Here is a 15,050-nt window from a genome sequence, read left to right as displayed (position 1 = left end):
TACAAACTGACAGTATATAAATTATTCGTGTTGTAAAACAAGGATGTGAATTATTAAAGGTGCTATTTAATGCTATAAATTTTATTTACAATTGACATAAAACTCGTTGCTTAATTCTAACAATATATAAGTCTTTCTTTTTCGGCACCCAAAACGTGCAGTTTACGATAGTAATGCTTTTATCGGCAAGTTTTAAAGAGTATTATTTTTGTTCATTGCGCTTTTAACGCGTATATGCGATAAGTTATTTTCTCACAGTTAATGCCTAAATGTTTTTTAGTGGGCCATATCGTCAAATATATATTTAAGGAAGAGTACTCATGGTATCTATATTTAGAATCATAAGCGTTGGAATACAATTCATTGCAGTCATGATTTAATTTGCATTCAATGAAGCACTTTTTGAAATTTATGAAAAGTGGTATCGGCAGTTTCATGATCTTAACTGCGATAGTATCCTAGTAAATTATGTCATATATCAACCAAATAACATAACTCGCTATTTAAAATTACTTTTTATCGAATTCTCAACTGATAGACCAGTGATATAGCAAGTCAGTGACTATGGGTTTTAATTTGAGGGAACAGAATTATTTAATATTATATAATTATAATCAGTTTTTTATAGATTTTCCTAGTAGAGAATAATTAAAATAAAATATATGTCATTGATTTGACTTTCACTGTAGTTTAGTGTCTCATTATTAACTTAGTAGTTATTGATTGTGTTGACATGGTTGTAACGGGAGATTTACAATAAATATATAAGCATATTAAAAGTATTTAAAATACGCATACCTTAAAATTGCTGACCCCAATAAAACATAATGTACATAGTGGATCAGATAAAATATTTTGAGGATATATAAGTTCTTGGAACTTTCTATCTGATCGTCTTATCACTATTTGTATTTAATTTGCAAATGTCGATATCTTATGAAATTCGAAAGAGAACTCACAAGTTCAAACTATGAGTAATCTTGCATGTTTTACGAAATTTATCGGGCAAAGGTAAGCGCCCAGATTTTAACAATGGCAATTGCGTATTTTATTAACCACACCGAATATTTAAAAGTTACATCGATTTTCACAATATACAACCAATACAAGTGTATCTTATACAAAGGGACTCAGCGATTTCCGAATGTCCATTATCCCACGATAGTTGTGACACACAAAGAAACTATATATCTATTATGCATGTTCGTGTAGGTTCATAAGAAACTTTGGCAATAATGTTGCAAAAATAACAATGAAATAAGTCGCCATAAATCACGCAAAGACTGGTGTGCATTTTAATTATTTTTTAATTTAAAACTGGAATGTACCGCTAAATATTTACAATTGTAACTTGTTTGAACTGGGTGACCCACACGCATTGTCACTTGCTTGTGGTGCAAGTCAGTGATAAGCAATCTTTGAATTATATTTTACATGAAAATATATTATTAATTATCACATAAGTAGTATTTATATCTCACTGAATGTTGAACTTGTGCGGTGTTTTTTAATCTTTACCTATTAACTAAGCATATTTAAATATTGATGTAATGTAACATATACATACATATAATGTGCACCTTGAATTTATTATTGTATTAATCGATAATAATATAATAGCAACATAATGGCACACTTAATATTTGAACAACATCAGATGTATTTAAAAAAGTGTTTTTACTGTTGATAGTTGATTCATAATTCATTACTTTTAATTATTTTATTACTCACATTGTAATTAAAAATACGTTTAGCATTTCGATAAGTATTTTTTAATATTTTATATTGAGATATTTTTATGTGCCGTTAGCTAAAGCTAAATATGTTTTTATAAATAAAAAATATCATATATAATTATTAATAAATAAATAAATTAAAGTAGTGATGTCCAAGCGCGTATCGTGAAATACTTTCCCTTTCGCTTGCTCACCTGCTAAGTGACGAGAGTGAGCGAGAGATAAGGATGTGCGGAACGTATGTAACACACGCCCTTATCCTAAGGCCTTTTAAAAGTAATTGTGCCGGAATTTTTTAGCGTCCTATCGCTTATCTAATATATTATTTTTTAATAATCGTTGAATTGATGCCCTTACTAATTTATTGACATTGTAAATATATAATTCGACTTATGATTTAATTCGAATAAAATAAATCAAGGTTTTTATTTTTTAATTCAACTGTGTAATGATTTATGTATTTAACATATGTAGTAATAAATTCAATACATAGATTAGGTATACACATTTCAATGAAATAATAAAAAAATTATGAGTTTCACACAATATTTTTTTTATGTATAATCTTAAGACTCTAATTTTATTACTTTATATCATAATTAATGCTAATAAAAATATTATGTTAAAATAATCGCAGCAATAAAAATATATATTACTACAATTATGTAATAAAATAAAATATAGTAGCACAAAACTTTAAATATTTAAATGTAAAATTGTATATGTTCTACCACTAAAAATATAGTTTCAATGACTAGTGAAAATAATGACATTTTAACAGGTGTGAATCATGTACAAACATTAAATCCTGTACGTTACCTGTCAATTTCGTTTAAAAATAGTTAAAAGGACGACACCAAATAAATTCAGTTTCACCAGTGAAATTATAAATCAATTGTTCGATACATTTTAACTGGCCTAGTTAGTGAATCTATATTTATACTAGTGAAAATATAACTTTCACTGTAACAGTTGCAAATCGTCTAAGTTTTAAAATTAACTATAGTTTTTGAACGTTTAGGTAAGGTTTGGATATGGACCTTTTGCAATTGTCAAATTTAGTTCATAGACATATTAAGGCAGCATCTATCAGTAAAATTATATTTTCGCTAGTATACATATATTATATATTTACTGGTAAAAATGTATTCCAATTTGATTTTTCTAAAACAGTTAGTGAAAATATATGTAATATATGAAATATATATAGAAATCTATTCTAAAAATGCAATAAAACATTTTTTGGGTATTTTGTAAAAATCTTTTAATATTTTTAGGGTGTGACTTAAATGTTACGTATACTATATAATTATAGCTTATCTACCTTAAAAGTTATCTACCATAAAGTAAATTAATTTATTCTATTCGGTTAACTTTATTTATTAATTTGTCGCTTGACTGATTTATCGTTAAATATTTATTGTGTTAAATTATTTAATAATAAAGGCATACAGGTTGATCTAAAAATCATATATACATTAGTAACAGTTAAAATTATATTAAAATTTAATATTATAATTTTTAAGTAGATAAAAATCACAATAAATTAAATATGAACTTATATATCTTAACATTCTAAAAATATAAACATTTTTGTTTGAACCAAATTCTTAACAGTCAAAGAAAAGTGCCTGTTTTTATCAGTCTTCTAATGGTTGTCTTGGTCGATTCGGCGTAGCTTTGCTTAGGTGTTAGTTTGTCTGATTTTTTTATTATTCCAAGCTAGAAACAAAGTGGCAGTTTGAAATATTGGTATAGTTCGCAGTATTCCGACTTATATAACCCATAAATTATAGATAAGTCAGACTTTTATTTCTCAATTCTCTGTTTTTTGTTGAAAAAATATTGTATGATTATTTAATTTATTTTTATCCTATTTTTTAGGAATATTAATAATTATAAATAGGATTATATATTTTTTTAAACAAAGTATCATAATTCAGCACTATTACTAGGAGCGTACGGTGAGATTTATTCCCTTTCGCTCGCTCGCGTGTTAAATGATGAGAGTGAGTGAGAGAGAAGGGCGTGCGTTACATGCATTCTGCACGCCCACTTCTTCTCACTCATTTTCGTCTCTATCTCACCGTACGCGCCTGATTATTAAATGCCTTTTTAAAATATAGAAACAACGCACCAATTTATTTTTTTCCCGAATCTTAAATTGAAACTATATAAGATATAAGCTAAGCTATTTACAATAAATTAGAAAATATTAATCTTATATTAATGGTCGTATGTATTGTATATACATAAAAAATGTATCACTTTTCTCATCTATGTAATTTATCCACTCTCCATTTAAAATATTGAACTTCGTCGATTACAGCTGAAAAATGATAGTGTTTTTTTATTATATATTTTACTTAATGTACTACTTAAAATTGTTTAAGTTTTCAATGTGTTTTTCTAAATTTAATTTATAATATCGAAAGTGTCTGTATCATTCTGTACACACAGATGGGTAAGATAACGTATAAGTATACATAGAAATCTGATGTTGGCGAAATTTATTTGCATGATATTTATGTATCTAAAGAAAGAATAATACTTTATTGTCACCGTCGCTTTTAAAGTGACGTCAAATACTGAGTTTACTTATACTCTCTCTTTCGTTTATTTTGCTGAAGCCTCGACTCACACAAATATTTATTTAAATATTTTCCTATATGACAAGTTACCGGTAATAGTAATGATTGTTACGCAGTGACCGTGCGATGTTTTTGTGGTCAACCTGTACCGATAGTTTCAATGACAAAATTGGCAAAACAGAGTGACCACAAAATACGTATTAGTTTATTGCCACGATACATAGCGAACGTTGTGACAAGACGGTCAGAAAGTGTTGGAAGTTCGCGCCGTTTGGTCGCGTGTTTAGCGTCGAATTTTCAATTTACTGTCTGAAAATTTGTACGTATTCAATAATCACTATATTTGTGAAGTGTTTAAATAGCCACAATCAAAAATATATATATTATTAATAAATAAATAAGTGTCATTATTTTATAAAAAAAAATAGTAAATGACTTTTTGGCGTGTCGTGAGATACTCGAATTTAAAGTTTTCCTTTTACGTTTACGTGGTTCGTGATGGTATTGAACACGAATGCTAATTCACCGCAAAAATAACGAGCGTGTAATGATAGATTCAAGTACGCGAAACCAAGGATAGGTCACATGGATAACCATCAATGATTAAATTTATTGATCCATAAAAATGTATACACACTTTAAATGCAATATATGCAAATGGTAATATAAAGTATGTAATGTAATACCATATTGTATTATTAAATAATTTAATATTAGATCATTGGTTAATATTTACTTCTCACCTATGTGTAACACTCATAGGGTCAGATAATAAAAAGACTTTAGACATTTATCTTCATATTTTTTTTAAGAAATGAAACTTGATAACCAAATTTAATACATGAAATGTTTTGAAAACAGTCGACAAATTTTAGCTCTAATTTTATCTGTGTTGTCAAATTTATTTTATTATTTAATTTATTTATTATATATTAAAAATTATCAAGCCGTACAATTGATATTATTTTAGTTATATGTATATAAAATATAAATGAGATTTATTCAGATTATTTTTGTCAATGATTTGGTATACAAATGAAGCATATGTACTTTGTTATTTAAGGCAAAATTTTATGTAACAATTTTGTATTGCGTAGTACATATTTTGAATCTTTGATCTATTAAAATTGTCTTACAGTAATTATTGCAAATAATAAATAGAAAATTTGTTTTCATAAACCTGTTGTATGTAACTATATACTTAAGACTGCTGACGACTGTTGATGTGATGATGCGCTCATAATTTCGCGCTTCGCTCACCCATTAAAAGTTTTAGCGAGGCAACTAATAACACACACAGAGCGCTACGCTCATGAATGTGCGTAGAAAAATTTTGTATTTTGTTAAGTTCTAAACTTAAATAAATATAATAAAAATAGTAAATTTGTGAAAATAGTTTGAAGTAAGATATTATTAAGTATGTATTAAAAACACAAATAAACGTTTGACTACGTATTAACTGTCAACCATTAATTTGATTTATAAGGCTTTTAGTTCATCAAGACAATCGGCAGAATATGAAATGTGATTATTTTGTTAACATTCTTTTTTTGTTATATACACACGTGGGATGATTAATACGATATATGCATTAATATGGTTCATCAAAATAAATAATAATATAATAATCATTAATTTCGATCTTTTAGACACATAAGTTCATATAGAATTCAGGAATTAGTCTACCACTGATTTATTGTGCTAGTTTATTATAGATAAAGCTATAGCTACCAAATTTATGTGTGTAAATTAGTTGTCTCGTTTATGTTCTTTCATAATGCTGTTCGTCGTCGTATAATTTTTTAGTAATATTCTAATAACTTCACCGTATAGAGTTAAAATAATTCTATTTGTATGTAAAGTTGCATGGTACATGCTTTAAAATTTCAGTTATTATATATTATAATGTCATGTTTTATTTTAGATTTTTTTAGAAAACACATTTATTAAAAAGATAAGTAAATAATAAAAAAAAACTTATTTTTTAAATTTTTTATTGCTGTTCCTATTTGTTTTATATATCTATAAAATATAATACAATTGATAGAAACACTAATAATGTATATAATTATCAGCAGTAATCATTTTAGGACCAAAATAACGTAGTATGTAAGGTCTCAGACTGGTCTTTCAGAAGCCATGGGTTCAAGTCCCGGCAGTAGACTGAATTTTTTATTAATAAATATTTGCTAATGTTAAATATCGGCTTCTGCTGCATAGTGACATATATAAATTATAAATATATAACGAATAATCATTAAATAGATGTCATCGATTACCTTCAGTCTGGTGGTTAATTTTATTAAATTTTATTGAACTTGTATTTTTTTGAATAAATAAATAAATTGTATTCAGGAAACAACATAGTTTAGCGCTATTTTATTAATGACTCTCTTAAATAATATGTTCATTTACTAACGTCGCATAAATCTAAATATAAACTATTTAATAATATGAGCAAGAAAAATATATTTTATCAAGGAGCGTACACTTTTTTTATTATTACGTTATAAGTTTCATGTAAATTTAATAAAACCTATATTTCAATAGTGCTGTTTCTTAAGGCCGTAGTATCTGAGGGGTGCAGACTCTCTGGCGATGCGATATAGTAGTGTAGGTGCTGTGGCGCAAGTTCTCTGGGTCTTGTTTCCTTGGCACAACTCTAAAAATAGAGATTGGGAATGGAACATGCTTTATATAGTATATGCTTAAAATTAAATTATAGTATATATTTTAAATTCACTTAAATAAAATAAAAATTTAAACCTAAAGTATAAATTCAGTCATAATTCTATTATTTTTATTTGTTATACTTGTACTTGTATTTGTTTTGTTATCATTTATGTTTTGCATGTATATTTAGGGTGTTAATTAATAGAATTTAAGTTTTAATAGTTTCTACTATACATTTGATACTTTGCTCTTTACATATTTTAGCGTGCGGTCTACCTTTACATCTGTTCAGAGTTGTGAAGCGTCCGTTTTATGTTCAAACCAAAACCTAATCTCAATGAATTCAGAAAAAAACTGTCTTTTTATAGTGCAAAGTATTACATGAAGGGGGAATAGGTACGGGCTATTTGCACTTAAAATGCATGTCATATAATGAAATACTATGAATCTTAGTTAAATCAAAATATTAAAAATACGATCAGAGACTGTTTTTTGCTCCCCCACTCCTTTGGAAAAAGTTGAAATGACACTATTTTTATGGTGAAAAGTAGTAGATTTATAGCACAAAGTTGTAAATTTATTGGGCAAAGTATTAAATGTATGGTAGAAACTATTAAATTTATATTGCAAAATATCAAATTTATAGTGCAATTATATATTTCTCTATAGATTACCATCAACAATTATATTTTAATTGTTTTTATTAGATTTTAATCATAAATAGTCAAAAATATTTTAAATAACATATTGATTTTTTTATAATTTTACTTTGACAACAGTTTTAAAAACAATTTGTTATCAAATAAAATAAAAGCTTATTGAAATTTCGTTATTTCATGTCCGTGTGACACACATCAGCCGCCACAGTTAGCAATGCAAGGGCATTTATATTCGGTGTATAGAGGATTCAGATTCTTATCTCAACCCAAAAGTTGTTTTTGGGTTAAGAATAAAATACAGTCTTTAACTCTTCTGCAATTGTTATATTTTACTAAGTTTTCATCAGTAAATGATAAAGCAATACACTAACAAATTTTGACTTGATGGGAAAAGCCGTAATATCGGTTATTCGTGCAATGAAATTGATTATCTTTTGAAATACCTATATATAAAAAATATCAGTGTTGAAATACATATTTTGATGAGACTTTTAATTTAAGCTCATTAAATATTTATTTAATTTCTAATGCTTTATTCTTCATTGTTTACTACTGCTATAATAATGTATAAGTGCTCTTAGTTGTTTGGGTTAATTATCAAGACTACAATAATTTATAAATTTATACAAAAATATTTAGCCATAATTTATCTGTATAATAACGTGTTTTTAAATAATTTTCAATTGTAAGTTACCTAATTCAATTTGCGTTTGACATTTTTTAATAATAATAATATAGTATAAAAAAAAATGATAATATTTATATATTTTATTTTAATACATATAAGATATTCTCTATAAGCTGAAAATAGCTCATTATTAGACATACACGACCTAGCTCGATTTTAATTAATCATCACGATCATTCGTGAGATTAGGAAAATCTAGGTAAACCTAATCTGTGATGTTCGATCGGAATTATAATTATATATTAATCACTAATTCTGATCTCACAGACGCGATAAAAATTTAAAAACACCATGGTCCGTATAGGATTTGAACCCAGATCTTTCAGGTTTATAGTCGGAGACTATCATCTGTTGATACGTTGCTTATTCTAATTTTTACTTTTTGTTTTACAATAATTAATAAGAATAGATCAATATCGTATTTTTGTGAAGATCTTTAATTTAATTTCCATCACTTTGCTAAATCAAAAAAGCATAAATAAAATATCTAATTTAACATCTCAACGTTGCACTAAAAAGAGCTTCTAAAATTTTGCAAAATATAAACCGTGTTTTGCTTATCTGATGGTCATGAATCGAATTTTTTATTAATTGCAATAAATAAATTAACTAGCGCTTGTTTGTAATAGTTTTATTATTTCGGTAGGTGTTTCATCGTGACCTTTATGTAGCTTTTTTGTTTTTATCTTTTATGATTGCTCTTTCAACCTCATTTCTTATAACCAATGAACCAATAGATATTTATACCTATATTATTTACTTTTTTTTATTAAATAAGTTCAGCGAACGCATCGTAGCATCTCTGTAGCAATACTTTAATACCAATTTTTACTAAGAGGAACTTCTTAGAATATAAATATTAACTTTCGCTTAAATTTCTTAGGTTTCAAGACTGATACATTATTGATATTCTATCAAAAATCATGATTGAAAATATTTAGGACTGAATCTTATCTTGATTTAAATAAACAAAATGTTTCAGCTTAACATTTATATATTTTTTAAAGTGTGTATAATAAATGTTTATGGAAATCTATAACCTATTAAACAGTAGTTAATGAAAATTCATATAAAATAAATAAAATATTTTGGTAAAGTGTAAGATAAAACATAAATAAAAGTGTACGTTTTTATAGGGACAACATTGAAAAAGTTTTCGGCCGCTACAACATGGCTCGAGCTAGTTTAGAAATTGGAAATAGTAATCAGGTGAGTAATGCTATAAAAATATAACGATTATAATAAATAGTATTGTCGTCTTGCGATAACATGTACAGAATATCGGATTTGGCCTACGCGTATCGATCTACTGTTTGAAGCTTATTTAAGAATAGAAATTAATGAAGGAAAATTGTCTTGCATTATTTATAAGGGTAGCTTGATACTAATATATATATTCTCTATGTTTATAAATGTTTTAATTGGCTTAACACATTCTAGATGTATAAAGTAATTTTTATACATATTATTATGTAATACATTGCCATTTAAATATTTTACATATATTTTTTATTGAGTAACAAATATTAAAATCTTGTACTTTTCATTGATTTTTTAACTAGTACGATAGAAGTAATTACATTATGTTAATGTCAGGCGATCAATTCGTATATCTATTGTGGAGTTCAAATTCAATCTTAAACTTTTGAAATTTCATCTTTGTCAAAGTATTGTCTTTTTAATTACGTAATTTCGGCGAACTGAAACGTTTATGTTTATCTTTATTCTTCGTTTATACGGCGTTCGTTTAACTTTGGAATGTAGACACTTTCACGGCGAGAGAAGCTACAATTTGAAAACTTTCACAATCGAAACATAATATAATACGCCGGAGGAAAGATCAATTTAATTATTGGAACACATACACACGAAGAAAATAATTTGATACTCTATATATAACAGCTACTATACCATACAATATAAACAAGATCTATGAAGGATCTTAAGATGAAAGATAATTATAATTTTACTGACTTTGGATATTAGGACACTCATAAATTTTGAATTATGTTAGATCAAAACCGCGTATCAATTATCCCCAAATACACAAACGCCAACGCCAATGCCTAGTAGTAGTTAAAGTATTGTATGATATTAACATCAACACAAATTCGTCAGCTCGTCCAAATATAAGGGTCAAAAATTTGATGAACGTTAGTAATTTTATGCATAGTTTATTTAATTTTTTTTGAAGTTATTTATTCTCTCAGAGGTATAAATTATTCAACAATAGATGTGAGTTACAATTTAAAGAATTACATAACGTAGTTATATTTGATAAGCATGTATACTCACTGAAACATTTTTAAGCAGTATTACCATCATTAAAAGTTCCGTTTCTTTGATTCGATTTTTTAACAATGAGCTCGAGTTCTTATAAAAACATTTTTAAGACATATGCTTTTTATTTATTATTTAAAATATCTACATCTTTTACAGATCATTTCAATAATACCATAATACCATAGAAACATATCTAAATAAATACTGGACATACTAAAAAACAATGTATCTCTAGGGAAAAATTTGAGTTAGATAATTTATCATTGTTATGTTATGAAAATGTTGATCATTCAATATTATTTATTTTGAGATTAGAATAACATATATCATGATTACTCGTCGCTTAAGAGGCCATAAAACTAATAGATTTTTAAAAATTAAATTGTTTTCTTTTGTCGACGTAAATAAAGAATATTGCGCATCCAAGCGAACGTCCACTGACGGTCTATTAGCAGTTTCTAAGTGCATAAATAAAAACCGTGGATTTTATTTAAGCAAGTACAAGAGTCGCTGCATATATCTGCCGAACAGGTATCGAAACACCGGATTATACAGTCCATTGAATGACGATGTTGCCAATTAGATCGACTTCAAATCAACTGTTACAATTGAGCAATGTATTGGAATTAAAAATAATATATATTTTTTTATTATATTGTTTGGATCATCCAAAGCATTGTTAAAAGAGTATACTAAAGCATTTGCATTAAGATCGTTGGACCCTACTTTAATAAAAAAAACTTTATCGCACAATTACTTTGATTGACAGATAAAAAATATGTAATATATAAATGTTACAGCGTCTCATGTCAAATTTAGATACACACAAATGTATTGTATCAGCAGTACATTTACAACTAATTTTGAACTAAAACTAAAGATACGTGATAAAATCAAACAGTCATTGTTTTTTAACGTAACGGTAGCTTCAAAATCGGTACGTTTATCAATACGGTTTTTCTTTGAAATATACAATTCGGGAATGTGTTTGCTGTGCTTACAGCAATTATTTTTGGAAAGAGATACTGACACTTAAAGAGAAATAACAGGTGACTCGCTAAAAAGTCGCTGGCGTTTAAAGGGTTAAAAATATCTTACAATACTTGAATTGGTTTATTAATTAGAAAAAAACTTTTTATTTTTTAACTGCAAATATTTTTTTATAACAAGTCAATTTTAAATCAGAAGTTAGTGATTTTATTTTTGAAATAATACTTTTGTAGTTTCATTTTAAACCTAACTGCGTAATTAAGTTATATACACCAGATTATTTTGTCAATTGTATGGCTTTTATTTCCTTGGTTTATTTGGGAAAATCATAATAATTCATACTTACAAGGCCAACTTTTTTAAGTCTTAGAAAAAATGTATGCTTCTGTTTTTTTTTTAATTTATAATTTTAAAATATTTTTTCTTAACAGAAATGTAATTTCCTGTTGTTCTGTGTATTGGTAATATCAAATTTCGTTTTAACAAAACTTTTTTGATCGTCTTTATATGCTGGTATGATTTAGTGATCTCAAAATGCCAACTTAAATTTTAAAATTATTAAAAGCTGTTATTAAAGTGTATAATGCAAAGGTTTTTAATATTTATTGAAATCCAATGTATGAATATTATAAATTATATGGAACATATCTGTACCTACATATTTGTAATTACATAATTGAAAATGGTGTCTCAATACTAATGGCGTTTATTTCGAATTTGAAGATCCTTGATTTTAAATCTAGTTACCTGATGAAAATGCTTCTTATTTAATTTTTATTACCTTCCCTTTTAATTTTAACGCCAATATAATGTTTTCTTTTGCATAATTTAACCGAGGTAGATCGTTTAAATATTTTAATGCAGTAAAATTGTTTTTCAATACTTATTGAATGCGATATATATTTTAGAGCAATTTATTCTAATTACAGACATTGTAGTTTATTGATACTTTTCATGACTCAATCGCTTTAAATTGTTTGAGGACATAAAACAGTAATCGGTTAGATACATTTTATACTATGGATTATGATACAATATTATAATTTTTTATTTTATTTTATTTTAAATTTATAGACCTCAAACATACTTAATTAAATGGTTAATAACTTCTTACAGATATTGATGTATTATATTTTGGATTCTATAGTCTGTAGATCTTACCAGTTTTTTTTTAAATTATTTTAGTGGTAAACGAAACTATTTTTATAAAACTATATTTAAACCAAACATATTAATATATAGAACGGACATATTAGATATTGATTTAAATTAACGGAGTATTAAATTTTAAAGTGATGACTAGAGATTTAGTGTATTAACCTATCTATCTGATATTTTACTTCAGTTTTTAGTTTTATGCAATTGAATATTGTCTACGATTAAAGATAATCAATGCATGTATCTTGTCAGGAATATCATCATGTATGCACATATTTAGTCTTTCATTAACAAATAGTAATCAATAATAAAATTTCAATTTTAATTTAATTTATTAAGATCAAGCTGTATCACTCAAATTTACACAAAGCCAACATAAAAACGCCTAATATTTCTTAAATAAAATATTTATAAAAACTTATGTGTAACTATTAGGTAATCCCGGAATTAATGTCGTTTTTTATTAAAACTCAAACTTATTTTTTTTTTCAATTATTTAATATTTTTTTAATACAAAGTAATTTCTAGTGTTATCTACGACTCTTTGCCATCTTGTTACTAGATCTAAAATTCCTTATTCATAAAAGGCTTTTGGTTTAGATTCGAAGAACTCCGAAAGACCCGATTTCAGTTTTTGTCGAATTGTCGAATTTTTTGTTCCCTAATTGCGTTTCTAAAAAGCGAAATAAGTGAAAGTTGCTCGGTACCAAGTCCAGAGAATAGGGTGGATGCAATAAAACATCCCAGCTAAGGTCCTGGATTTTTTTACGGGTAATATCGGCAACATGCGGCTGGGCGTTATCATGTTGAAGAATGACATTACTTTTATTTACAAGAGCAGGTCTAATTTTTTGTAACGTCGTATTTAATTTGTCCATCTGTTCACAATAGAGGGCTGCAGTAACAGTTTGCCCTTGTTTTAAAACATCATAATAAATTACACCTTTCGAATCCCACCACACACACAATAATGCTTTCCGAGGATGTAGTCCTGGTTTTGGTGTTGGAATTGGGGTTTGACCTCGATTTAACCATTGTTTCTATTTTTTTATATCATGATAAAGAACCCATTTTTCGTCTCTGGTGATAAAGTCATGGAGAAACGGGGTAAAATGTTGCTTTTCTTGCAGTATTTTGCATGTGTTGAGGCGTTGAGCTTTGTTGCGTCGGTGAGCGCGTGAGGAACCGAGATACCTTATTTTTTAACTTTTCGCAGTTTCTCAAGATAACGATGGGTGTTCAACCGTGATGTGCCGACTTTCTTCGATAATTCATCAATGGTCATAATCGGATTTGCTTCGATTTCCGCCTTTAGAGCTGGACTATCCACTAGACTGGGCCGTCCACTTCGAAGCTCGTCCTTCAAATCGAGATTGCCCGTTGGAAATTTTTTGAACCCACTTTGGCACTTTCTTTTGTCCAGTATATCATCGTAAATGTCATAAATGCATTCTGTTGCTTCTGTCGCAGTTTTTTTTTAATGAAACGAAAACAGCATACAGTTTCTTAAATGTGTTTCCGAAGGACACGTCTCTGCCATTGTTTGTAAATGGGGTAGAAAAGTTTTTTTTTGTTTAAAAGAAAGGCAAAGGATCACAGAGAAGAAAAAAATTACAACGCACGTCTTCACTGCTCATCGGACCCAAAAATACTAAGCCAAAGTTGCCTATTAAAAAAACGACATTAATTCCGGGATTACCTAATATATTGTAACTAATCTTTATGGACTCAGTTCTCTCAGTTATCTGGTCCTAGGAATCACCCATTCTAGCCTCTCACAGAACATTCAATAGTGTTTCAATGTTCATCAAATACAAAGCACACCGATTGTTGGGAACAAACGATCGAAATTGACAATGGCAGGTCATATTTTTTCATTGTGTAAATGAAAATGGGAGTGTTAAAAGGCCCTGCACTTTTAGAACTCGAGGGCGAGAGTTCAATTTCGAATCGCATAAAAGTATTGCGATTCAATTTCGATTCGACGTCATTCGGGTCAATAGGACTACGTACATTTATCTCGAGGAAAAATGAATCAAATACGTCACGAGTTGTGAATGGCTATCACTACTCACGCGTTTGGATTAATCCGGTTGTGATTGTATGTCAATCAAAAAGCAATAACAAATTTTTAAACGTAAATGAAATAACATAGAAAAAGGGCGTGTTTATACCAAGCAGAGTTGCTTTAAGTTATGATGACCAGACGTTACAGATTCAGCAGTGCAGCTTTGCATTATTAATTGAATGCATTATTTGCTTCTACTTATTT

At 27.5% G+C, this 15,050-nt stretch overlaps 1 protein-coding gene across 4 annotated transcripts in view; it reads left to right on the top strand.

Moving 5' to 3' along the window:
* Positions 1-15,050, top strand: part of LOC148227103 (venom dipeptidyl peptidase 4-like) — a 45,226-nt gene that overhangs the window by 18,845 nt on the left and 11,331 nt on the right. Inside the window, exons 1-2 of one of the 4 annotated variants that reach the window (XM_088201104.1) lie at positions 4,574-4,646; positions 9,484-9,556. The exons of 2 other annotated variants lie outside the window; for them this stretch is intronic. In XM_088201104.1, the coding sequence (XP_088057230.1) occupies positions 9,518-9,556 (39 nt within the window). In that variant the 5' untranslated portion in view covers positions 4,574-4,646; positions 9,484-9,517. Of the gene's footprint in view, positions 1-4,573; positions 4,647-9,483; positions 9,557-15,050 lie in introns of those variants that run through there. One more of the 4 variants, XM_088201105.1, reaches the window with a different exon arrangement.

This window comes from Plectrocnemia conspersa, unplaced genomic scaffold (genome assembly GCF_051122295.1).
Source record: "Plectrocnemia conspersa isolate PC_06_02 unplaced genomic scaffold, ASM5112229v1 ptg000013l, whole genome shotgun sequence".
Classification (NCBI taxonomy): Eukaryota; Metazoa; Arthropoda; class Insecta; order Trichoptera; family Polycentropodidae; genus Plectrocnemia; species Plectrocnemia conspersa.
Note: the sequence above shows the minus strand (reverse complement) of the source record. Positions and strands in the feature narration are given on the sequence as shown.